Here is a 25,983-nt window from a genome sequence, read left to right on the forward strand (position 1 = left end):
ATACATTATATAGAATTTATGGTACTCAATATTTATATCTGTAGTCTGCATTTGTCCAGATTTTATTAACATTTTAAATGTATTTGTTAATTTCTTTTTCAAATGGATCATTAAATTGCATCATTCAAGAATGACATTTCTGAAAGCACTTAAACTTGACATGCAGTAATTCTCTAAAAACACCTGAATACTGGTCTCAGTTCAAAAATTAAAGGATTGTTCTATTTAATTGTGGATTTGCTTATATGTTCAAAATTACTAATTTTAAACCTATGTCATTACATTTCAAAAATAAAATTTTATACTACCCTAGCTAAACACATTCACAAGGACAGAATCAAAAAATATGCCAGAAATAGTTAAAAGTAGTCTGGATCTAGAATTACGAAATTCACATTTTTGTAATTTCTTATTTACCAATATTTTTTAAATACACTATCTTCAGCAAGAAATGTTAAATGTCAGCATTCTTGGGGTTTAATATTGAGAACCCTCCCCACCCCAGTCGATTTTCTGTTCACTGTACAAATGATTCAGTTCAGATCTCCCCTGAGGGCTCCAGATTCTTACATCTAACTGCCCTTTGGAGAGTGTCACCAGAAGGTCCCCTTAGCTTCAACTCAATAGGTCCCAAATCAAATATTCTCCACCATCCTCTAGGAAGTTCACTCTTCTTCCTGTATTCTATGCCTTGATAAATTCTATGTCACTCCCAAACCAGCAGTAGTCTTAATTTCCCCCTTTACTCTCATTCAGTGTCCTCCAGTTGTCCAAGTCCTGTGGATTCTTCCTCAGTCTCTCTATCCATTTCCTCATCCCTGTCTCCATTCTATGTATTCATTCAATACACGTTTATGGAGCATCTTAACATGTCTAACATTACATGTCCAACATTAATCTGCCTAACAAGAGCCTGGTTCAAGAAAAAAAGACCAATCCCTTCCCTCTTAGGGTTTATGGCCTAAGGGGAGAGTTATACAATATATACCAAGTTAAATACATAGCATATTTGTCAACTGACAAGGGCTAAAGAAACAAGGATGGAGGGGAGGGAACATGAATAGACAAAATGAATAGGAAGAAAGGAAATATTGGGATAGGGAATTTTCACTTTGCATCACAGGAGTCTTGCCAGTAAGTATTTCCTGGTTGTACCAGGTAGTAATGACTTCCTCTAGGCCAGTAAACACCAACAACACTGGTTGCATTCACACGTATTAAGTATGACCACAGCAAGCCCACTCTCATATGTAGACTCATTCCAAAGCTGATTTACAGTCACTCTCTTTCCTATTTCTGAGAAAAAGGATCAACTTAGTCAAAATGTGCATATTAACCCACCTAGAGTATTGCTCTAAGGGAGACTTTGATGATCTGCAAAAGGTGTGGCTGAGGTGACATTCACACCAGCTTGCCCAGGAAAGTCCTGGTTTTTGCTATATGCCCCTACAAAATTAGTAATAGCAGTTCCTTTCATTCTCCAATGTCCTCAGTTGAGTAAAACATTGTATAGCCCTGTGTTGCCCACATACAGTACATAGGATGTGAGTTCCAGAATCCAGTATAAATGCCTCAACCCTTCTACACCCTTGCCTCTTCCTCCCTGTGCACTGACTACCTGGAGTGAAAACTGCACAAAACAGTCATGACTCAACCCCCCAATAGGTAATCTAAAGCAATATGAACAGGAAACTATTTCAAGGTCCCATTATTAGGTGGTCCCAATCATATGTCTTAAGAAGAAAATACATATTTGCAAAAAATTGGACAATCTTTTGACATTTCTTTGGATTATTGGAGGAACTCTAATCCCAATAATTCCATGAAATGAAGATAAATCCAAATTCTTTGTAAGCCTAAGTATTTCTGCTACTATTCACCCAGGCAACTTAGCTAGACACCTTAGAATCAAATTTAATTCTCCTTTTTCCCCACTGTGCATGGTTACCAATCCCCCCGATTCTATTTCCTCTAGAACTCATCACCTACAAACTTTTCATCTACAAGATTTCTAATCTGATCACTGCAATAGCTTTCCTCTACTTTTTGTCTTTCTCCAATTCATCTCCCTCACTTCTGCTAGAGTTTTCTCAAATAAAGCGCTCTACAATCCACCACCAGCTCAGTGCCCTACGTAATGTGCAGACTCTAGGCTGGCATGCAAAGCCTTTATCAGCTGTGCTCAAGTCTCCTTTCCATTCCCAGTTCTAACCACACCTGCACTAAGCACATGCTCTTTGGTGGTTTTTATCCCAATGGGTACCACTCTCCTATTCCAGGGCATTTGGAAATGTTTCAGGACATTTTTCTTGTTGCTGTAATTTGAGACACAGAGGATATTTAGTGGGCAGTGACAAAAGACACTGTATGTTCATTGATGTAATACAAGTCCTACAAAACAGAATTGCTGTACCAAAATGCCAAATAGCATGGCAGGAGAGACTTGTTCCCCAAACACATTATTTTTAAATGTATGTAGTTCCTTTTATTAGATTTAATCACCCCTCCCCTAGTTCTGTCTCCTTCCAAAGTAATTGTCCTTGGATAAGGCCATCTTGGCAAATAGTCACATACACACCATGTTAATAGGAGAGAGAGAGATGAGAAGAATTTAATGTTTACTGATATAGCACTTAATGTAGTAAATTATTTAATGCTTAGTCATTTGTCATTTCAATCCCTAGTCTTTTTCCCAACTCTTTCTTTCCTTAAAATCTGAGAAAGGACTGTTCCTTTGGTATTTCATTTAAAATTCTAATTTCTACTTAATTTAGAAGATCATTCTAGAAGTGATCTTTAGATTAAAAAGATAAGCAGCTGTACCTTTATTCCTATGTACAGAATAACACTTCTTGGCAACCATTTTCATAATGGTTCAACTTAGGACTCCAAATACTGAATATTTTATCACTAATGGTGCTTTACAGAAACCAAAAATGCTTTTATTTAGTTGCAGGCAAGACTAATGTAGGTATTATAAACTCAGATAAAAGGATAAAAAAGAGCTGTAGAAACTGTGGTCAAAGAGAATGTTCCCAGTATAAAATATGTAAATTTCTTTGTGGTGTGTGTGTTGGTGGGGGGGTTGTTTTGTGGTGTATTTTGATTTTGTTTTGTTTATAAGCAAAGAGTATGTATTCCTCAAAGATTAACCAGCATGTGTCTAAGAACCTCAGTTAAACTAAAGAAAAAGCATGTGACCCTGTTATAGGCTTCTATACAAAATATAAAGAAAAAGTGCCCTTATTCCCACCCTACTAATTTTTTTCAAGTTTGAGTTTAGACTATTTCTCTAGCCTATTACAAATGGACATTTTCTAAGTCAGTTTTCAGCTTAGCTTATCCTCCAAGTTGCATATTCAATTAAGTAGAATGGACAAAAGTTAAATGCTCACTTGCACATCTGTTCATATCTGGGGCTCGGTGTCCGTAGTACCCTGAGGGGCAGGAGTGTAGGCACTCTCCATACTGGCGCATTCCTTCTCTTCGAAGGAAGAAGAACAACTTCTGTTGACATCGGCTGCACCCATTGTCCTTTGAACAAGACAAACAACCCTTGCAAATGGGATTTGATACATAACTAGCTGTAAAAGAAAAAACAAATAAAACATGTTTAAACATGAATATGCTCATGGATCTGGTCAGAATACCATGGTGAGGGGACAAAAGTCTTGTCTTTCTGCTCTACTCACATAGAGGTACTAAACAAAGTACCACAACCCACCCAGCAAAATAATTTTTAAAAGTTTAACACACAACCAGACTTGGTAACACAACCAGACTACAAAAGGAGTTGAGAGCCATTTGTCATGTCAGGCACTACAACCCCCACCCAACTGTCCAGAGAAATGGATTCCAACACAGGAATGAGGAGAGGAGAATATGAGAGAGAGAACTCATGACACACAGAAACCCTGTTATGGTTTGGATGTGAAGTGTCCCCAAAAGCTCACGTGTGAAACAATACAAGTAGTTTGGAGGAGAAACGATTGGGTTATAGCCTTAACCTAATCAGTAAATTAGTCCCTGATGGGATTAACTCAGTGGTATGGGTGAAGTGTGGCTGGAGGATGTGGATCACTGGGGGTGTGGCTATGGGGTATATATTTGTATCTGGCAAGTGGAGATCTCTTCACTTTCTGATCATCATGTGAGTCGCATCCCTCAGCCTCATTTTTCTGCCATGTTGTTCTGCCTCACCTGGAGACCTAAGGAATAAAGCCAGTTGTCTACAGATTGAGAACTCTGAAACTGAGTCCCTAAATAACCTTTCCTCCTTTACCGTTGTTCTAGTTGGGTCCTTTAGTCACAGCAGTGAGAAAAGTTGACTAAAGCAAACCCTGAGCCTGCAGGACATCCAGGTCTGAGAGCCAAATTTTCACAATAGATAGGATCCCTAAATCAAGAAGGTCACATAAAAACTTGTCCAGATCCAGAAAAACCCACAAAGAGAAAAGAAAGAATACCTTCTAGAAATTTTCTGTAATCCTAAGACCTGTAAGTTTCATCATAGAAAAACTACCTTGTCATCAAATGAACAAACCACATGAACAGGCAAACCTCTGTGAGGAAGTCCAGCTCCACAAAAGGAAAATTCATACTCAAAGAACCTGATGAAACAGACATTTTAAGAGACTTTTAAACTTATATCTAAGGATTATCTATAGAATATATAAAGGACTAAATACCATATGGAAAAAAGCAATATGCAAATTATATTGAATGAAAATTCTAAATCTAAAATAGAAATTGTACACAAGTTCAATGGTGGAGTAGGAGATAGTTATATAACCAGAAAACAAAGCCTGCAGTCAAAAAAAAGATAAAGATATCATGCATGTAAGGAAAAAATGAAGTGTCAATACATAATCAGTAAGTGCTACAGAAACTTTTTTTCCTATATTTTCAAACATTTCTGATATCTTAATTCAGTAAATCTACAATTGCAGGAGGCAGGCTAGGGAACAAATTCAGATGGAAAAATCACCTCTTCAGGAGCGATTATTGGATATCCCTTTATATTCATGTGCATAATATGTAATTTGCATTCTCATAAACGCAATCATAGATAGTAGGTCATAACATGGTCAATTTCAGTCAAGCTATAATCATGTTTCCATAGCAATGATCCAGACCAATGTAACTTTCCTATTTCCTGCAAATGGCAGTTTTTCTACTGCCTCTACTTCCACCACCCCTACTTAATGACCTCCAAGACCACATTTTTCAAGACTGCAACCGGTTTCTTATCCTCAATTCAAGATCTCATTCTCGATTTCCAGTCCCTACAACTTCAATAGCTCAGGTTGCTTCAAGTTTCATCCTCTGCTAGTTCCTCACTCTTGTGACTGCCACTATTCTGCTCAAATCTCACACCCTTATTACTTCTCAGTTGTACAGTTGTGGAGTCTGAATCCATGCCCACCTGTCTCTTCACTCAGCATTCTATTCCTGAGGCAATTTTCCTGTATACTTCCTACACTATACCCTGAGTGGATAATTATTGACATATAAAGCACTTTCACCTAGCTCCCCCAAAATAAGCCTATACTACCTACCATTTCCCGGCTGCCTTCTAAAGAAGTTTTATTCTGGTTTTGTTCTTGGTACCAGTTTGGGAAACTACCCAAAACTGGGATTTCGAGTTTCAAGAAAGGGAAAAATTGGAGGGGTTGGTAGGGTACAGAAAACTGGGGTAGAGCAATAGAAATGGAATGTTCAGAGGCATGAAGACTGCATAGCATGGTATGTAGAAAAGCCATATATAACTGTTTTATGAAAGAGATGTCCTTAAATGAGAGCAGTCGAGACACTATAGCAAAGTCAGTTGCTGGCCAGAGCTACATCAAAGCCACACTACAGAGCCCTCTGCAACATGTGAGAGGAGTTGCTGCTTACCTTCTGCTCTTGAACATAATTACAGATTTGAAAAAGCAGCATAAAGGTTATTCAAACCCTAGACCCAGCTTTGAAGTGAGAAGAGAACTTGAAAGGTTTACATAGAGCAGAATGGTTTAAGGAGAAGGTTCTGTGGCCCACAGTCATCACAAACTAAAGTTGAAGCTATACTTACTTTCAGTTTAAAGGTTAAGCCAAGAGCTTTGTATCACCATAAATCACACTCCATAGTAAGAAGTATAGAGCAAAGACAATTACAGAACCAAGGGAATCAACACAAATTAAAGGCTTTTTTGTTTTGTATTTATGTATCAGACATCAACTTTCATCTTGACCACAAGGATTTCAGAGTCAACAAATTGTGCCCTACATTTTTAAAAAGGTATTCTTAAAACCATTAAAAGCATTGCTTTATGTACTTGAACCTTGACAGACTTAAACAATGAAAATGAATTAGGGAACACTTACCCGAGTCCATATCTTAGGTATCTTTATAACCCTACACAGGAGGAATTCTCCTAAAGCACATGTGAGGAGAGCCACGCCCATCCTAAGTGCTCTCTCAGCCTCCTCCAATCTTCTTCAGTCATTTGTAAGACCACTCACTGCTGAGGGTCAAGAGCACAGTGATCTTTGCACTTTGAATCTTCTTGTCCCAAATCTCAAATACTTTTCAGTTTAATTACTATTGTCCATCATCAGCTCCATGGCCCTCTCTCAATAACTTAGCAGCAATTCAACAAGAGCCTCCTCTACTACGTGGTAACTACATGAATCTGTGTAAAACACAGGGAACACAGACATTTCAACATAACTATTTTATCAGGACCTTAATAAATCTAATGGCTCTGTCCATTGCTGTGAGATTTAATTCAAATGTGCAGGTGAACAAACAGACATTAATTCCCGGCTTTGATGAGCATGTTTATTTGCTTTCTCTCTGTGAGCTTCAACTCTTCCAACCCTGAAGCCTGCTGAGATCCACAGCTTCATCCTTCCAACCAAAACACATTTCTAAATCTAGGCCCACCCGAAATTCTAAAGATGAAGTGTATCACACAAAACACTAAAAATCCTGTGATAGACAGCGATTCTAGCACAAACACCCACATATCCCCTTGAAAAAAGGAAAACACAGAAAGGATGCATGGATTTGGGAACAAAAACCATGAGGCAGAAACAAGGGAACACCACCACCTTTATCACTAAAAATTTTATCATGAGAGAATCAGAATTAGAACTCATTACTCTTATTTGAGTTGTGCTCCCCTAAGATGCAAAGGAAGTTTGCCCTCTTTATGAATTTTAATATTTAAAGATTGATCCTTTTTTAAGTCAGTCCAGTTATTTGCATTTTATCTCAGAGTATTTTATGTAGGTGTTGAATGGCCATCTGTTTCCAATATACACTTGACGCTTTCTAAAAGTGTTCTTCTATTGCTAGATTTAGAGCTTGCCAAGCAAGAAATCTAAATTCCTTCTAGGTGAAGGAATCCATTTCTGACAATGGTACACATTTCTAATTCTGAAAATAATGGGACTGAACAATGCACCATTGGCACTTTAGCCTCCCTTCATCTTTGCTGGTTACATAGTGTTTTGAGTTCAACAATTTTTTAAAAATCAACATATAGTATTCACTTTGACCAAACTTCTCATAAAATTGCTAATGTTTCTCTTTAAGAGGTATTTTTTTTTAGAAAACAAACAAAAACCTTACCTATGGCACAAGTAACAAGGAACTTGTGTGCAGGGTCCTATACAAATCAGGTCAAGGCCAGATCTTCCCCATAGAACTTGGCAACATTGGTATAAAAATCCTAAAATGTGTATGCTATTACACACAAACTCAAGCAATCAAAGTCATGAGTTAATGAACCACACAAGAATTGACTGAAATGAGAAGTGCCTGTCTTAGGATACTTAGTTTTTACATCATAAAACATGTGATCTGATTGTTAATATGAACACGTTTTAGTGCTAGCTGTCCATCATTTTATCTTCATGCTCTCCATAGAAAATGTTAAATTTCAAAATGTTAATAAAGCTTTAGAGATCAGTTTCTAAATGTCCATTATGGTTTTAGAGAAGCTAAATCAATGCAACATGAATTTAATATAGAAAGAAATTTTATCATAATAGTGAAAGGCAAATTTTGGGCCCCAAACTCCAAGATTTTAGAACCTTTAAAATGAAACCATATTTTCCTCAATCTCTTGTCATGAGTTATTTAATAGAGAATAATATTTTTAAATATTAAACTTATAAAGCTTTAATTTTCCAAAGAATAGCTTTGGGAATTTCATGTTAATTGGTTATCTAGAAATGTTATTTGTAAGAACATTTTATCCATCTCCGTCAATTAAGAATGAAAGAATATATAATTATCTCTGGATGTTTTCTCTGGGAAAATAATATTTCCAAAAATTAGCCCCAAATATGGCTATCACCTTTCGAAATATTCTTAATTATATGAGAATTAAAGGTTTTTAAATCAGATCATTTTGCTTTTCCTACTAAAACATATCTTACTTCACAAAAACTCAAAATTATGAGAAACCGGAGAATTTTAAAATATGGAGAGTGTCATGGATCTATTTAAACCCATGAAGTGCTAATATATTCCCCCAAATGAAGAAAATTGCAAGCCCCAAATTACTTTCCAGTGCCAGCACCATTTGAGCCACAAACCTCATAGATTGGCACCTCAGAAGGACATTTACAACCATAGTTAACTATTCCATTGTGTGGATTGCTGCACAGGATATTTTTCTAGACAGCCCAGGGAACAAAGTCTTTATGAGGCATGTATCATGAATGCTTCAGAGTGACTTAACCAAGATGTCCTGGGAAGCTCAGGATACTCAATAACTACAGGTCATGGAAAGTTGATGAACCAAGTTAAGGCTTCAAAATAAATGTGGCAGAAACTTTACATGCAGGACTCTGCAGACCTGTCCAGAACATGCTAACACATTCTCCCACTGTAACAAGTTGCAATCATTAACATTCAGGACAATCGGCCAAACTGGAAGGGACTGAAAGGATTCAACAAAGCAAACCATCTCTGCCATTGTCAGAGCAATAAACGATACTAGTATGTTGTGGTCCAATAAATTTCACAAAGCAATGCCCCTTCAACATATTTCACCCAAAACATAAGCAGTTGAAGCAAACATGGGCTGCATACATGGTGGTAAGGGCCACAGATTCCCCAGGAGCTTCTGATTGCACATCATTAATAGTGTAAAAAACACCGAGTGTTTTTTTTTTTTCTTTTTTTCTTTTTTTTTTTTTTTTTTTTGAATCAACACCCATCAGGTTCTGAATTTCTGGGCTCACAAAGAGACTCAAGGAAAGCTAAAACAATCACTTAGACATGCCAGTTTCATGCACTGATCAACTGAGAACCAATTAAATTCCAGCCTCTGCCAGAATGAGAAGATCAAGTAGAACATAATAATTCAAAAGAAATAAGTGGGATTTAGAAATTATCCAGAAACACATTTCCCAAGTAGTTGTCGATACCTAAAGTTAACTGAAAAGACAAGCTCCAGGGGGAAAGGTAGCTATATATAAATCCCGACAAAAAAGGAAAACCATGAGCTCTCAATTCAACATGCAGTTCCCCAAATGATAAAGCATTTCCTGTAATGAACACCCACTTTGGGAAGTCTTATTGTAAGAATTCTTCTTCTTTGCTCCCCACTCTCCAAATTATTTGATCCTTTTTTCCCCCCTTTGGTGCTAGGGATCAAACCCAGCGCCTTGCACTTGCTAGGCAAGTACTCCACCACTGATCTACATCCCTGGCCCAGACAAAAATCTTGATGCCTATCCCTACGGTAAATGCTAATTCCCACAGGCAATGAAAAATGTACAATTAAGGATTGGAAACACTTATCACAAAACTAAACTATTGCAGTGGGCAAAACATGCCACCAGAAACAAAGCTTTTCAGCTGTCAACACTGGTAATGTTAATTATTGATGAAGCTGGAGAAATATATAGATGGTTGGGTACCGCTCATTTTTCCAGAGATGGAATTTTTTGAAATAAAGAATCATATCCTACATTCTATAAAATAAGCCACCTGCTTGAATTCATGAGAGAAAAGAAATTACTCCACAAAATTGTTCTAATGCCAAAAGAAAAGTTAAGCTTAAAGTTAGAGTACATGCAACCCCATAAACCATGGCTAGAACTGATGTGGAGTACAGATTCCTCATCCTCAAACTTGGCTTAAGCTTTCACAACAAATTTTTAAAAGACCCGTGGAAATGTTGACAGATTGCTGGTGCTAATGGTAACCCCAACATGATCAGAGCTAAATATATACATTTATGAAGATTGTGAAACCAACTCTCACATGGGTCCATGTTTATACAAGAAGATAATCCAATTATTTAAAGAGGAAAAAATAAACTGCTGACAGAGCCAGATTTTTGCTCCATAAAGTACTTAAATACTTGTTACACTAACATTATTTCAAAACAGTTTCCCATACTTCCTAAGTACCATAACATAGTGCCAGAGTGTCTGACTTCTATAACTGCCTGTGGGGGGTGGAAATCTTCCTTCTGTACCTATCTAAAGACTGATTTTTTTTTTTTTTTTTTGAAGGATTTAATTCAGGGGCACTTTACCACTGAGCAACATCCCCAGTCCTTTTTATTTTCTGTTTTAAGACAGGGTCTCACTAAGTTGCTGAGGGTCTTGCTAAATTTCTGAGGCTGTCTCAAACTTATGATCCTCCTGCCTTAGCCTTCCCAGTTGTGGAAATTATAAGCATGTGCCACCACACCAGGCTAGATCAAATTATTTCAAAGGGGAGAAACAGCATGGAGTCAATGCAACGCATATTCCCATCATGTACAAGTTGTTCAAGTTGTTCAACTATTCCTCCTGTGCCACCTGCTTCCTGGAATACAAACTAGTTGCTAACTCCTGCTTACATCACTGTCTTAATTTTTTTGAAGCAATAAATGGAAAACAAACTGGATGGCTTATTTAGTGTCATAAACACAGACCACAAGAAGAATCAGTGTCATAACTAAGTAGATTAAAGACTCCATGTGTTTTAGATGTGGAAACTTTCACTGGTCTTACCGCTGTGTTTTAAAATTAAGAATGAACACTCCTGGTAGTTCCATTGTTCTAGGGAAAAATTTTTTTAAACAGATAATTTTTTTTTTTACTTGTCTTAATGGAAAACACACAAACACTGAAGGTCAACAAACATCACACAATTACACAAGAATACACTATTATGCAAAAAAAAGTGTAGGTCGCTGTTGGTAAAAATCACGTTAACAAAAATCAGAATGACTAGCTACTACTTCTCCATACTTAAGTGATTTTGTTGTCAATTTTTAAAACCAATGGTGTATATTCACTTATGAAAAGTTCATTTTGATGTGCTTTGTGGGTTTGCTAACATAGCAATCCATACCTAATACCCAGTTTGAAATTTATTGTTCCAAGAAGGTTCTGTCTCGTTAGAACAAGAAAAACTGAAAAAGAGGAGTATTAAAATGAAGAAACAAAATAAAACAAACATTACGGAGCATGTTTTATAGGCCCAATGCTTTCACACTTTCTTAAAGTAATTTTTAACTACTCGTAATTTCCATCTATCAAGTGAATTAACAGATCAGAGTTTAAGAAACCTTTCCTTGCAATTTCAGTCCAGCTCTGACCTTTGACTTCAAGAGCCATGCTCTTTATTTCCCCACTCAGCAATGTAAGGATAGCAGCTAGGGAGGAAATTCACTAAACCATGGTTAGAATTGTAAGATTTTTTTTTTAAGTGTGCCTTATCCTCATAATTTGCTTGCTACCCCTCTTCTGTTTTCAGTTACAGCAAAATACTCAGTTTATTTTAGCCACAAGGAGTACTATACTAATTTTTCCCTAAAAAACTAGAACTGTGTTAAGTCCTATAAACCAATACCACATTAAAATGTCACCCACAAAAACCTCTTCGAAACAAAACTGCTGATACATCAAAAAGGAGAGCAGGGGTAAACTGAGTTACAGGTTTCCTCTGGCAGAAGTTAAAGAGAAATCTTCAGAATTGTAAATGGAAAGTCTTAAACTGCTTGGGCACATAGCAATAGGCCAGCACTTTTTAAATAGGGTTCCCTACTTGACAAGTTCAAAGAAAACAAAAATCACCCAAACCATGCAATTTCCTGCAAATGGGCCACTCTCCTAGTTGTCTTTGAAGACAGATCCTGTCCTGGCTAAGGGGCCTTTGAAGTAACAGAAAGCATACCTATGTAATTAGAAAGCCTCAGAACACCCTTCAAATCATCAAAACTGGACTTTAAAGATGCGCTTTACTGGGAAGTGTGGACTGAACATATTTGGGAATGGATTTGCCACTGCTTGCGGATGATTCTCCTCTGTTCCCTCCAATCCTTGAAAGCTAAAAGCCATCTGCATATACATTCATGGAAACCTGAACACACAATTTGATTGCTCTCAAAATGTAGCTAAACTGCATGTGAATGTGTATACAGATAGATGTGTAGAGACAGACATGCATACATTTATAATGGGTGAGGTAGGCATGCACTTTTTTAATTATTTGAGTATAATTTGCACACACTATGCCACCTCCAAAACTTTCATTGTTCAGTATGTATCTCCCAAAACGTTGTTTTACAAACATATTTGATCATACTGTCTTTTCTAATCCATTGTCCCTTATTCAGTTATTTTCCTAGATTAGAATCTCATACAAGATGACACATTGAATTAGGTTTTCATCTCTTTAAATCTGTAATTTCAAAATCTCTAATTTTGAAACAGGTCCTCTTGCATGAGCTTTGCATTTTTTAAAAAGTTATTTGCAACATGTCTATTTGATGTGCCCTCATGATTGGTCATGTCTTTTTGGTGTAATGTATGAAGTGATACTACAGCCTTTTCTGTGTCCTGTTGTATGGCATATGATGAATTTGGTGGCACTGTTAGTGATACCAACTTTGATCACTTTAACATGTGTCTGCTAGGTTTTGTGTGTTATAGAATTAATCTTTATTTTTTCCTCTGAAAGTATTTTGTAAGGAACTATAGTAAAACTGTTAAAAAAAAAATCCTCTTTAAATTTCCCCACCCAAGTTTTAGCATTCATTGATAATTCTTGCATAAATCAATCATTATTGTGATGATTGTTGGTGATTTTTTTAACATTAAAAAATGTCTATTAGCAGGATTTCCAGTGTTAGGAAGTTTTTCCTTCTCCCCTATTTTTATGCTTATCTCTATTCATAAGGACTTGTGGATTTCATTCAATAGACTAAAATCTTTTACCGTATTTAATATTACTATTATCCTAGATTTATTCAGAAAGAACCTTCAAGGTGCTGTGGTTTTTAAACTATTCCCCATACACACTACCAAGTGCTTTAGGGTGAAGAGAAAGTGGGTCTGGAAGAGAAAGGAGGAATTTATCAGTTGGACTAGGACTCCCACGCAGAAGGAACAGCATGTGCATAAACATATAGCTTTATGCACAGGATTGGGGAACTTAGGGAGAAAAAGTTTAGCATGTCTGATAAATGGTCAATAACATGGACCAAGATGTATCTTACAGATTTTTCAGATAACTAGCAAAAACACAAAGGAGTTGTTAACTTTTTTTTTAAGTTGTAGATGGACACAGTATTTTTTTTAATGAAAATGTTGATAGTGTTCATAGTACTCAAGTCCAAGAAAGAAAACAACTCAATAGAAGTAGTACAATTGTAGCCAGACCAATCAAGAAATTGAGAAGGCACAAATTACTAACACAAAAAAAGAAATAGATAACTTAAATGGTCTTATACCTACTGAAAAGAAAATGAATTTGTAGTTAAAAAACTCTTCATAAAAACTCAAGGCCAAGGTGCTTTACTGAGGAACAGTTTTTTTTTTTAATGTGGTGCTGCGGATTGAGCCCAGTGCTTCACACCTGCTAGGTAAGCACTCTACCACTGAGTCACAACCCCAGTCCAAGTTGTCAACTTTGACACAAAGAATGGTCAATACAGAAACTATAATATTTCCATGGGCTTTTAAGAATCAAATATAGAGTTGGACGTAGTGGCTCACAGCTATAATCCCAGAGGCTCTGGAAACTGAGGCAGGAGGACTGCAAGTTCAAGGCCAGCCTAAACAACTTAGTGATACCATGTTGAAAAATAAAAATAAAAAAGGCTCTGGATGTGGTTCAGTGGTTGAGCACCCCTGGATTCAATTCCTGGTACCAAAAATTAAATATAGAAATACAGAAACCATAACCCTAGAAACACACCCCAGATGATAGGAACATTTCATTTGAAAGTTTAAGAAAACAAATTTGGGTTTAAGGCCAAAATTTCTCAATTACAGTAGGAATTAGGTTATTTACAAAATAAGAAACTATTTACATAATCCCAAATAACAATATGATGCTCTAGAGAATTCCGTATAGTTCCGTAGGAAGTTCACAACTGAATTCAAACATTCTAAGCAGCATATACAAAAGAATACGTGCAGGAGCAAATAATCTCAAAGAAAATGTGAAAGAAGCTGAAGTTTCCTATTTTACAAATTATTTCTACAGTACGTTTAACAAAAATAAAAGTTTAAACCCAACTAAGACACAACGTAATATTACAAGAAATAGAAAAATTAGTTTATGTAGTGATTAAATATCTCTGACATACAAAGAAAAATCAAGAGCCTAATGAGTTACATCTTTATAGATTTTTTTTAAATATTGAGAAATTTATTCCTGAAAAACATGAAAGGAATTCAAAGAAGGAAGATGAATAAATATCTAATTTTTCAATATATCAGGAAAAATGAACTTTGCTAACTCAAACTCTAGAAGAGGCCTTAGGTTTTACACCAGGGTTGTAAGCACTGATAATTTAAAATAATTGTGAAACACCAAATCTGGTGTTTATAAGTCATTAAGAATAGATTTTATCAAAATTAATCTCATTATTTAAAACAATTTCCCCTGGTTTGTCTCCTTCTATATATTAATATCTATATATGTCTCCCTATATGCACCCAGATCTAGAGATAAAAATACATGTGTTTTAGGAAATTATTTAAAATTAAGTTGTAGACATCACAATATTCACCCTATTCTTCAAGCATCTGAGAATGAGGATATAGTTTTACATAGCCACAATGTCATTGTAAGACCTCAGAAATTTAACACAGATAAAATAATGTTATATTGGTGTCTATATTCTTAGGTCCTCAGTTGTCCCAAAAATATCATGATTTTCTGCCTATCCAGAAACTAATTAAGGACCACACATTGCTTTGGGTTCCTTTCTTTAATCTCCTCTAATTTTAAACAGTTCCTCTACTATTTATCTTGACATTGAGATGTTTTAAGTTCAGGCCAGTTGTCTTGTAGAAGGTCCTTTAATATGCATTTGAACAACTGTGGTCACATAATGATGGCAAAATGGTGAATCTCCGTAACAAAATAACTTCATTGAGACAAAGATCAAGACCATCCTCACAAAACGGGGTAAGAGTTTACCAGGAAAAAAAAAATATATCACCCAAGAACTTACCTATTTGTAACAAAGGGAGAAGTTGCCTTTACAGTGGAGAGATTTGGCCAAAGCCACATTAACAAGTGATCAACCTTATCAAAAAAAAAAAAAAAAAAAAAAAAAATCAGACAAATTGCATCAAGTGCCTCTCAATGTAATGCAGTGAAGTCTGCAGAGAAGTCTGGCCAACACACACCTTCCTGCAATTACTTTGTAATCACCAAGTCTTCCATTTTCAGACAAGCAGAAATTGACATTGTAGAAACTTGTTTCCTTATCTTTGTCTCATTTTTACTTGTAGTATACTGAGAACAATGTATTTTAAAAAGGAATGGAGCAAGAGGGAGAAAGAAGGACAGTAAATAGAGATTGCAGGGAGGTGGTTTCTGCTCAGTGGAAGAGAAGATCAATAGGGTGACATTCATAGGCAGACACGTTTGCACACACATGTGCATACATACACATGCACCTATATGAGTAAAGTAAAAGGGGGAAAAAATCAGCTGCTTCCTGGGAATATCAGTTCATCATCATGATACGTCAGCATTTCTAGGACTACCACATATGGTCATGCACTACACAGCTCTATTTTGTCTATAGGGTATTTTTTTCCTCTAGAAATATTTTTAATAGAAAAGTCAGATTTCTTGCTTTTTTTCCTCAAATAGAAGGCATGCCTAACATTCCTGCTTAATAACCATTGACCAGAGCTGAGTAGCAGTTGTCCCCATGTGAGAGTTCATCTATTTAATGCAGACTTCATCACTGTTGACTATCTTGTGGCCTTCCTCACTCAGAAGCAAGTGCCTTGGCCTCTGATAATCACCCTCCACAAAGGGGACAAGACACCCAAGTTCACACTGTCAAAGACAACCTTTAAATGACATCCAACTCATTCACTGGGAGGCTTGATCTTCTCACAAACCACTGCAAACTTTCCCGCTATGAATTATTCATCATGAGATGATGATTTTTTAACTGTAGTCTAGTACAGTTGGCATAAATAAATATTAGCTCATAAATAATATTAACAAAAAACAAAATTAGATTCACATTTTATAAAAACATGTAAATGTACCCCAATAGCTGTATCATATGAATATGCTACAAATGGTGGTTTGCACATTTTCAAGCCTATGTCCGTAGAGTAACCAAAAGGGGTTTCCTCAAAGGCTGTGTGACAAAGTCACACTGAAGGGAAAAAAAGGTAAATTTAATGAAAACAACAAACTTCTTTGTGGCAAAGTCCATAATAAGCAAGGAGGCCAACTGGGAAAGATTATTACAACATATAAAGGGCATTTTTTTTATACAAAGAACACTTGCAAATCAATAAGAAGAAATATACCTCTGGAAAAGACATGAAAATATATTCAATCTCACTAGTGACAAATGAAATGCAAATCAAAATAAGTCACACCCACCCTGTAGTAAGATTAGAAGGTCGATTTTAAAAATATTGATAAGTATTTAAGAAATAAGCGTCTCACATACTGCTCCTAGTGATAGTAACTGGAATCTTATAACATTTGGAAATATTGAAGTTCTCCTTTGACCCAGTAATGTCACCTCTAGGAATCTAAAAGAATTAGTTGGATAAGTGAAAAAGTACATGTATTTTACATCATTGCACTTATTTTAATAGTTAAGATGGTAAACAGCTTAGGTGTCCATCAATAAAATACTGATTAACTATTAGGTATAAAATATTGACTACAAAGATTCATTAATTATACACAGCAGTATAATATGTATAATAGGCTCTATATAGAATGTATGTACAGCAGGAACAGATTATAAAATAGTGTATCATCTATTTTCTATTATTAACAAAATCATACACACTATGTGTGACAGAATAATATTTTAGAATATTAGCCTTCAGCTTTCTTTTCCCCCTCAAATACACAAGTAGAATTCATTGGCTCAAGGGGAGGATTTCTTAAAGAAATACAAAAGCTCAAATTTCGAGTTTCCAAACAATTTCAAACTCCTGGAACAAGCAAAAATTTGTTCTTTCCTTTAACTTTATTGCATTAGAAGACACTTAGTTTTGATTATCAAAGATCAGAAATGCAAAAGACTCAGAAAAAAAAAAAAAAACAATGTTGTACATAAGCATAGAAAGTTATAATCTATCAGACCCAGTTACCTACTGAACAAGATCAAGACCTCAGGAACTGGGGAGAGGACAGAGAATGTTGAGTTTAGGTTGAAAGTGTCTATACCAAGGAACATGTGCCCTAACTGTAAGGGAAGGACAGAAGGAAGGATAAGCCATATTGTGCCTTCATGTGTTTGGGAACCTGAGACCAGAAGGTATCTGTGATAGCAGTGATAACATCTGGGGGTGCTCCTGAACCCTGCGTGACTAGAGTGACATCTGAGGAAATATGGTAGCTAGATAGTCTGTGCAGAGGACCTGAAATATCCTCTAAAGCAAAAAATCACAGAGAAGGCTACCTGAACTATCTTACACCCCAAGAAGAGCAGAGAAGGGGCTCAGAGACAGGAAAGAGTGGGGATGGCCTCACAATCAGGACAGAAATAGCTTGGACAAAGGAACAGAGTCCTCATGAATGCACGGGGGATGATGCCCGCTAGATATGGAAGCGTACAGATCAGCAATGATACACATAGATGCAGAACACAGCATGGGGATGGCACAGGACCTAGATGGCTTTTCCTCCACTGAGGAGCTTGAGGCAATTCTTGATGAGCAGGTTCGGGGAGGGATGAAATTGGAAAAATAATGGACAGAATACATGAATTTGAGAACTAAATTTCTACGAAGGTAAGAACCTCAAGACAGAAACTAAGCTTAAGTTTGGAAAACAAAAACGACTTTCTTGCACCACTGTGAACGTGTTAGGAAATTTCTACCTTTTACAAATGCATGGAAAAACATCTTGCAAAAATATGTTAACAATGGTTACTGAAAGGCCATAGATTGAATTGGATTTTTTCTTTATTGTATTTGGTGCTTCATAAACACCTTGCAATGAACCCAGATTATTTCTTTAAATAAGAAAATAGGTAATTTGCAAATAAAAGATAAATGACAATTATCCTATCTTAAACTATTTTAAAGAAATTAAAGAGTAATTTGGTTTTTAAAATAATTCTGGTACCAAAGAATATGAACTCTCTCTCCATTTCCTAGTATTTGCTTCAATTTATCCAGAGTTTCACACATGGAACTAAGAAAGGAAAAAAAAAAAGTCTTATCTTAAATCTGTGATTTACCTACAAGAACAAAGTAGGGCATGCACTGTTTGAACCACAAGCCCTGAACACACATGCTCATCTCTACAGAGGAAATAATTGGGCAAAGAGTTACTGTCTCTTTAAAACACATAAAATCCTGATTTGCTTAAAATACACACAGGAACCCAAAGGCTTTAATAACCTTAATTACAATTTCCTCCAAGTAGAACATTCATAAACCTTAAATCCCTTTACTGAGTTTTATTGCCAGTAATTAGGCGAAGTACAGAGCTAAAAGAGTGTGTTTAAATTTAATAGAATCAAGAAACATTTGTGTCATTTAGCTCCTCATTTCTCAATATGATAAAAATACAAAGAAAAAAAGAGGGGTGAAGAATTCAGAATAGGTGGAAAGAAAAATTTTTAGATTAGTTTAATAGCCAAATAAATACAATATTTGGATCATATTCATTTAAATAATTTGTTTTCATCATTTCTTTGCCTTTCAGTTTTTCCACTAAATGTTTTCAGAAACAAATATTTGCTTTATAAAACTATTGTGCAAAATTGGCAAGAAGACTTGAAAGTCTTGGCAAGCAAAACTGGCCCTCAGACCTGCAGCAACAGCATCACCTGGAAGCTCCATCTTAGGCCTTGCTTGGTGAATTACAGCATCTCAGTCCTGACCCCACATCTGCTGAATCTGTGCATGTAAACAAGATGCCCAATACATTCCAACACATTGCTTGAAAGACGCTCACTAAGTCTTGAATTTGCCCTACTCTTCAAAAAAAAAAAATTTTGTACATGAAAATCCCTAAAATTATCCTAGTATTTCTCTATAAATTTTTTTTTATTTTTATTTAGATTTTTTACGAACTGCATTTTGATTCCTTGTACACAAATGGGGTACATAATACATTTCTATGGTTGTACACGATGTAGATTCATACCATTCTATATGTAAATTTAAAAAATCATTTTGAAGGGAAATTTCCAGTATCATAGACCCAGTAATTGAGGTAGAAACTTTCTATTTATAATCTCAAACAATAAAATTAAAATGGGACATTCCCGAGAAAGTCAAAGGTGAAGCTCCATTTCCCCAAGTCATTAGTTGACCCTATTCAACCTACACTATGGGAAACTACTAGGTCACAAAGTACTATCATAACCAAGTACAGGGCACAAAATAAAAATGTCTTCCAAAGAGTTTAAAACCGAGTTTTTAACTATACTATATAAAGGCGAATTAAAGATGAGGAAATATGAGAGTTAAGATTTTCAAGTTTTCATTCGTCAAAATTTACAACTCTTGTATTGGAATTTATAACCCGCACAAATCTGGCACAGATGAGAGTCTAATGGGTCTTGCCACACTGGATCAGACTCACAATCCTTCCTGTCCTGGATTCTGATGATGGCACCAAGGGACATGCTGTGGGGGAAATGGCTGCTCTTTGATGTCAACCTCAAAGGTTAGGAGTGTACTCAAAACATCCTAGTTCCCTGTAATAACCCATTATGGATCTGTCATCCACAAATTTTAGTTAAATTATTTTTGAGGTTATTTATTTTCCACCCCTACTTCCTCTTAGAGTAATTGGTTCCATAAGTTTATGACTTTTTGGTAAGGTGATATTTTCTACTCTCAGGCTCAACAGATCTTGATAGAAGGCAGTGTCCTCAAATCAATACTATTCATATCCATGACATCAAAAAAATTTAAAAATGGTCATAGCCCCTCACAGTACTTGTGCCTGTACACAGATTCCTGCTTCTCTTTACTCCTCCTAGACAGGTTCTTCCTATCCTGATCTCTTTAGAGTTCTTTAATCTTCCACAGTTCTATTTTGCATCTTTCTGGGGAGGACATTTGTCCATTAAAAAGGAGTGGATATACTGTTAATTTGTTCAAAGATAAGAAAATATTCTCTACTTGGTTTCAAAATTCATTTCCTGATGATTCAAGTGAACAGACAAAATCCTCAGGAAATCCATCAGCTCTCCCTCATTGAAACAAGTAACTTCAACATAAATTAGCTTAGTTCCTCAGACTTATATCCTGTTTTGTGTTTTCGTGGTTAGTATTTTGCAGTTATTCCTACACTTGTCCACCACTGTTAAGTTCGTCTGCCTCTTTGTGCGTCTGCATAGTTGGTGAAGCTCAAAGGCTTGTCCTACAGTTTTCTCCCCATTGCAATAGGCTTCTACTACCTGGCAGAGATTAGTATTCATAGCCAAAAGTGGTACCTGTGCACTCTTTCAAAATAGTAAATTAATTCAAGACTAATTATTAATTTTAAGATGCCACACTCTCTGTATATTTCCTTTGCATATTACACCTGTGACTCCATATTCAAAGCAGCATAAGTGCACCTTCCAATTCCATAGTGACAAATTGATTTGAGGCAAAGTTGTATCATTTTCTTACAGTATACACACACCTGAATTAAATTCGTCAATGGAACTAATAGTTGGGCACCACTATCCTTAGGAAACAAATCCACATCATTATCTTCCCCGGAAGAGCCACCCTTTATGTTATATTCTACCAATGTCACATACCCCAAAGAGGTAAAGGACATTTTGAACATTTTTATTCTCTAACACCTGACCTCATCTGGTATAGTCACAAGAACTTGAACCATGTGACACTCTGTCCAAACCTTAGGCAGGCTCCTCTGATCCCTCCTACCCAGTAGGCCTTACCTCTGGTCCCTGACCTTGCTGGACCTGCACAGCCAGTTGTAGCAAAAATCTTGCTAAGTGAGTTTAGAGAGAATCCCTTGTCCTGATCAGATTTCTCGTTCCCCACCCCTGATATGTGATCATTCTGGCTTGCCTTCAACAAGATCCATTTAGCAAGAATCCCCCACTCTTGATGTCTCCTATTAGTGATTTTCCTCCCACTGATACCCTACCCACTCACCCTCCAACTCCTTGGTTATAATCCTAACATTTTCTTGTTGTATTCAGAATTTAGCCCAGTTCCATAATGAGGTTTCTTTAATTCTTCCTGAATGAAACCTGTTTTCACTGTTTCATATTCAGCTCTGATTTTCTTTTGACAACCAAGAAGAAAAATAAAACTATCAACTATCAGTCCCTCTGATAATTTTGAAGGTTGAGAGAGCTCTGAGAAAGAGAAGGTCTCTTCTAAGAGCACAAGTTCCTAACTCCCAACACCTATTTGGATATTGGAAAAGATCTGGAGAGGAAGCTGAGAGGTTGACGCGGTAGATTATATAGAGGGGCCCATCTGGAAGTTACAACCTGGAAGTGAGGAGACGGTCATAGAAAACCTCCAGAAGTGTCCACAACCATCCAAACTAGTCAATGGTAAAGCAGAATAAATGCATTTTCTATCATGTATGGTCTCAAAAGTATTTATCTAATGTACCTTTTCTCAGTAAATCCCTGAAGGATATGCTCCACAAAAACAGGAGAGAAAACCAAAAAAATTAAAAGAACACAAGTTAGAAGCAGAAGGAATCCCCAAGGTAACACCTGTGAAGAAGGCTATAAAAGCAACAGGTCCAGACTGCTGAAGATCAAAGACTCTGAAAGATATTTCCTCAAAAAGTATCAAATAGTTAATATACTCTAACAAACTAGGAAAAGATTTAGGCAAACCAAAGAGTTTGTGGTCAAATTAGAGAGGCAGATATACAGGAAAAACCAAATCCAAAGAAATCATGTTATATAGGATAATAAATGTAAAAAAATATGTACATACACATACTATGTGGCTCAGTTGTAGATGTTTGGGTTCAAGACATAAGTGCCAGCTGTTCATACCTCTAAAACTACCAGGAGAACAGGAAAGGGAAACATGGTCTTGTGAGGTAGTGAAAGCGAGCTAAATCCTTGCCCTCCATAGTGGAAATTCAGTAGACAGTGCCCCAAACTAAAAAGTGGAGAATAAAATAATGTGTGGAAGTGTTAGGAACATAAAAAGCCCAACATTTAAACAGAGTTGAAAGTAAAGGAGGGGTAGCAGGAGGGCGTCTGGGCATAACAAGCCTCAAGGAACTACTGGACTCTATGTGTATGTGTCTTCTTAAACAAAGGATGTAGTATTTCCTTGAAACGTTAGTAATGAATGATTTATCTATACTTTGGAAAATTTCAATTTTATGGAATTAAAGAAATTCTAACCTAAAGATTCAATTACATGGAACCTGCAAAACCAGAGAGAGAGAGAAATATACAGATGAATTTAAGATCCTGCAGGCTATCAGCAGTTAATATACTCTTCAAATTCTTAGATTTTTTCCTAATTGCTACCAACGAACAGAATAGCAATTCAAATCTGAAGTCTTGTTCCACAGCATCTTGCATCGTTCCGTCATTGAACTGAATCATTTGTTTGATATAAAGAGAAACAAAACATTATTTGGCATGTCAAGTACTTAACTGTGAACAAAACGATACCCTTGATTCATACATTATGTTCCCTTACTACAAGGGAACTTCATTTACATCTTGGCAGAAAATGAAGATCGGAATTGCCACAAACACACAGCTCACCTCATTTATGGTGAGCCCTTTCTTGCAGGGTGGGGGTGGGTTTCTCTTGTGTAACTCAGGGAATTAATCCAAACTATCATGATACATTCTTAAGTAAAGCTTTGGGTTTACAAGGGGAGCATGTGTATATTAATGATACAGAGCATTTGTAATAAAGCCTTCTCACACTGTGGTATATTAACTGATATTTCCCAAACCTCCCTTAGATCAACATGACAGACCTCAAGCAGCCAACCAGCTTAACCTGGACCACATCAAGTAAAACCAGGCCACACAGAAATGCGTTCCTACGTAGGAGACAAAACAATACATGTATGATTTCAGCAGTTTCAGCCGTTCCAGTGTTGGCTAAAACTTACATCTTTCCAGACTTAGCAAAAATAGAGACATTATCCAAGCCTAAGGAGTTTCATATTCAGTAGGAATTAAAACTTTGTTCCTCTTGCCAAATGTCTCAATCTTAAATAGGAAGGGAAAGGTAGGGACATCAATAGAAAATCCAGGTAGAGCACTGATAATAAAAGCATATATCACCAAAGGCTAACGTTTTATTTCTTTAAAATACCTAAAATCCGAAGGTGCCAGTCCTCTGAAATTCATGTGCTCATGAGTTTTTAAGAGAATTTGGTTTTCATACTTAATGATTCATATGTTAAGAAAACAGACCTCATGCCAGTCCCCAAACCACACATTACTGCATGTGTCCTTGAAACAGTTTTAAAACCTGCTGTATATGGCAGTATATTTAAGTATAGCCAATACAATATAGATTATTCTAAATAGAAATATAATGCATATAGAGAAACAAACAAGATTTTTAATTTCTGGTCTGTGAACCTCATAGTCTTCAGCATATTCAAGTTTACAAAATGAATTCAACTCAAAACTTACTGAACTACCCAACGCCGATTCTTGTTAAGAGGGAAAAAAAAAAATGTACAATCCATTCAGCCCTTTCCTATTTATATCTTTATCTGATCTTCCGAGAAACTGAACAACACTCCATGACAGGCTTTTGGCTTTGCGGGCTAGCCTTAGCCTTTTAGTCTAAGCCAATTATCAGTCACATGTTTACATGCTACTTTTAAACTTTCCTTTGATGTTTTTTATTTATTTTTCTACTTATTTACTTTTCACTCAAATCAAGCTGATGAAAAAAATCCACAATTACCTATTTTTTTAATCCCATATGATGAGAACAACAATAATGGCCTTAGAAAATGCCAAAGCACCCACTGATTCAGTGTATGTAAGAGATGACAGACACATTTTTCTTGCCAATGTAATAGTCCTCCATGGGTACATTTTCTCAAAACGTTCTTAAAAAGAATAGACTTCAAGCACCTTAACTGTACAGGTAGTAAGACCAATAGGTAAATTGTCATGTAACTCCTCATTACCTACCCTCTTTCAGGACCCCAATTCTCTTCAGGGGAGCAATATGCTTGATTGAAACACTGACTGCTCAGACCCCCTGGCAGTTAGAAGATATTTGATTTGTAACACAGCAGTCTAGACAGCGACACGGTACCTGCCAGTTAAGTCTCTTAAGAGAAACCAATAGCTTTTCCAGAAGGCTTGTCTAGAAGACTTCTGCTTACATCTCAACAACCAAAAACCTTACATCCATCCTAGATCTGCCCCTCACCAGTCAGTTACCAACTCTTCCCACCTGCATTCTCCAAAGCATGAGCTTCACTCCACTTATTCTGCATTTCTATTTCCTTTAGTTCTATTTTTACTGATATAAAATTCTTGTACATATTTATGGTGCACAGTACAATAATTTGATCTTTTGAGATTGAGATTTTTTAGCTTCCACACGAGATCATATGGCATTTGTCTTTCTGTGCCTCTTGCTTACTTCATTTGGCACGATGTCCTCCACTTCCATTCATGTTGCCACAAATGACAATTTCATTTTTATGATTGAGTAATATTCCATTTTTATATCTGACACATTTTCTTTAACCATTCATCAGTCGAAGGGCAGCTTGGTTGATTCCACGTCTTGACTATTGTGAATAGTACTGTAATAAACATGAGGGGTGCCAGTATCTCTGATGATTACATTCCCTTTGAATGTAAACCCAAAGTGAACCTGCTTCAAGAGCAATTAGGCAACAGAAAGGCAGGCATTCAAGTTGGAAAGGAGGAAGTCATATTATCCCTGACATGATTGCATACAGAGGAAAAACCTGAGGACTCCATCACCATCTCTCTCATGCCATAACTTCGGCAACTCCACCAAACACATTTCCAGGCTCCCAACCCTCATATCCATTTAATGTATCCTCCACTAAAACATCACAGAGATTTATTTAAAATTAAATAAAAATCCTATCCCTTGCCCCATTTGATAATATGGTCTACACTAAAAAACAATACCTCATCTCCTCTCTGAATCATGTCTGATCCCTATACAAAACATTACCACCAACTCTTGCATTTCTGCTTCTGCTCTTCACCTTCCCTCCCTAGAACCCCACTAACCCCCCAAGGTTCTTATTTGTGTAGTCACTCACTATCTGTAAGTCAAGATTCACATCAGGTTCCATTTCTTTCATTCATTCATCAACAAATATTTATGATTATTTACTATATCCCATGCAAGGGACATGAGTAAAAGGGATAGTGTTTCAAAATACATTAGTAAAACATGTTTTTTTCAAAAATTCAGTGAGTGTTCCTTGCATTATAATTTCACTTTAGTTCCTTTCAATTCAGTTATTTTCCCTTTCTACATTTTTATTGGTGCATTATAGTTGAAAACTGATGTACAATTTTCAAACTC

The 25,983-nt window shown here is 36.3% G+C and overlaps 2 protein-coding genes across 4 annotated transcripts in view; both read right to left on the reverse strand.

Annotated features, from left to right (window-relative positions):
• The window catches only part of EIF3E (eukaryotic translation initiation factor 3 subunit E), a 542,077-nt gene that overhangs the window by 356,930 nt on the left and 159,164 nt on the right, over positions 1–25,983 (reverse strand). The window lies entirely within an intron of this gene.
• RSPO2 (R-spondin 2) overlaps positions 1–25,983 on the reverse strand; it is a 187,000-nt gene that overhangs the window by 58,123 nt on the left and 102,894 nt on the right. For all 3 annotated transcript variants that reach the window (XM_079105326.1, XM_079105327.1, XM_079105325.1), the window contains one exon: positions 3,396–3,584. In XM_079105326.1, coding sequence (XP_078961452.1) covers positions 3,396–3,584 — 189 coding nt within the window. The remainder of the gene's footprint in view (positions 1–3,395; positions 3,585–25,983) is intronic.

The sequence above is a fragment of the Sciurus vulgaris genome (genome assembly GCF_902686455.1).
Source record: "Sciurus vulgaris genome assembly, chromosome: 1".
Lineage (NCBI taxonomy): Eukaryota > Metazoa > Chordata > Mammalia > Rodentia > Sciuridae > Sciurus > Sciurus vulgaris.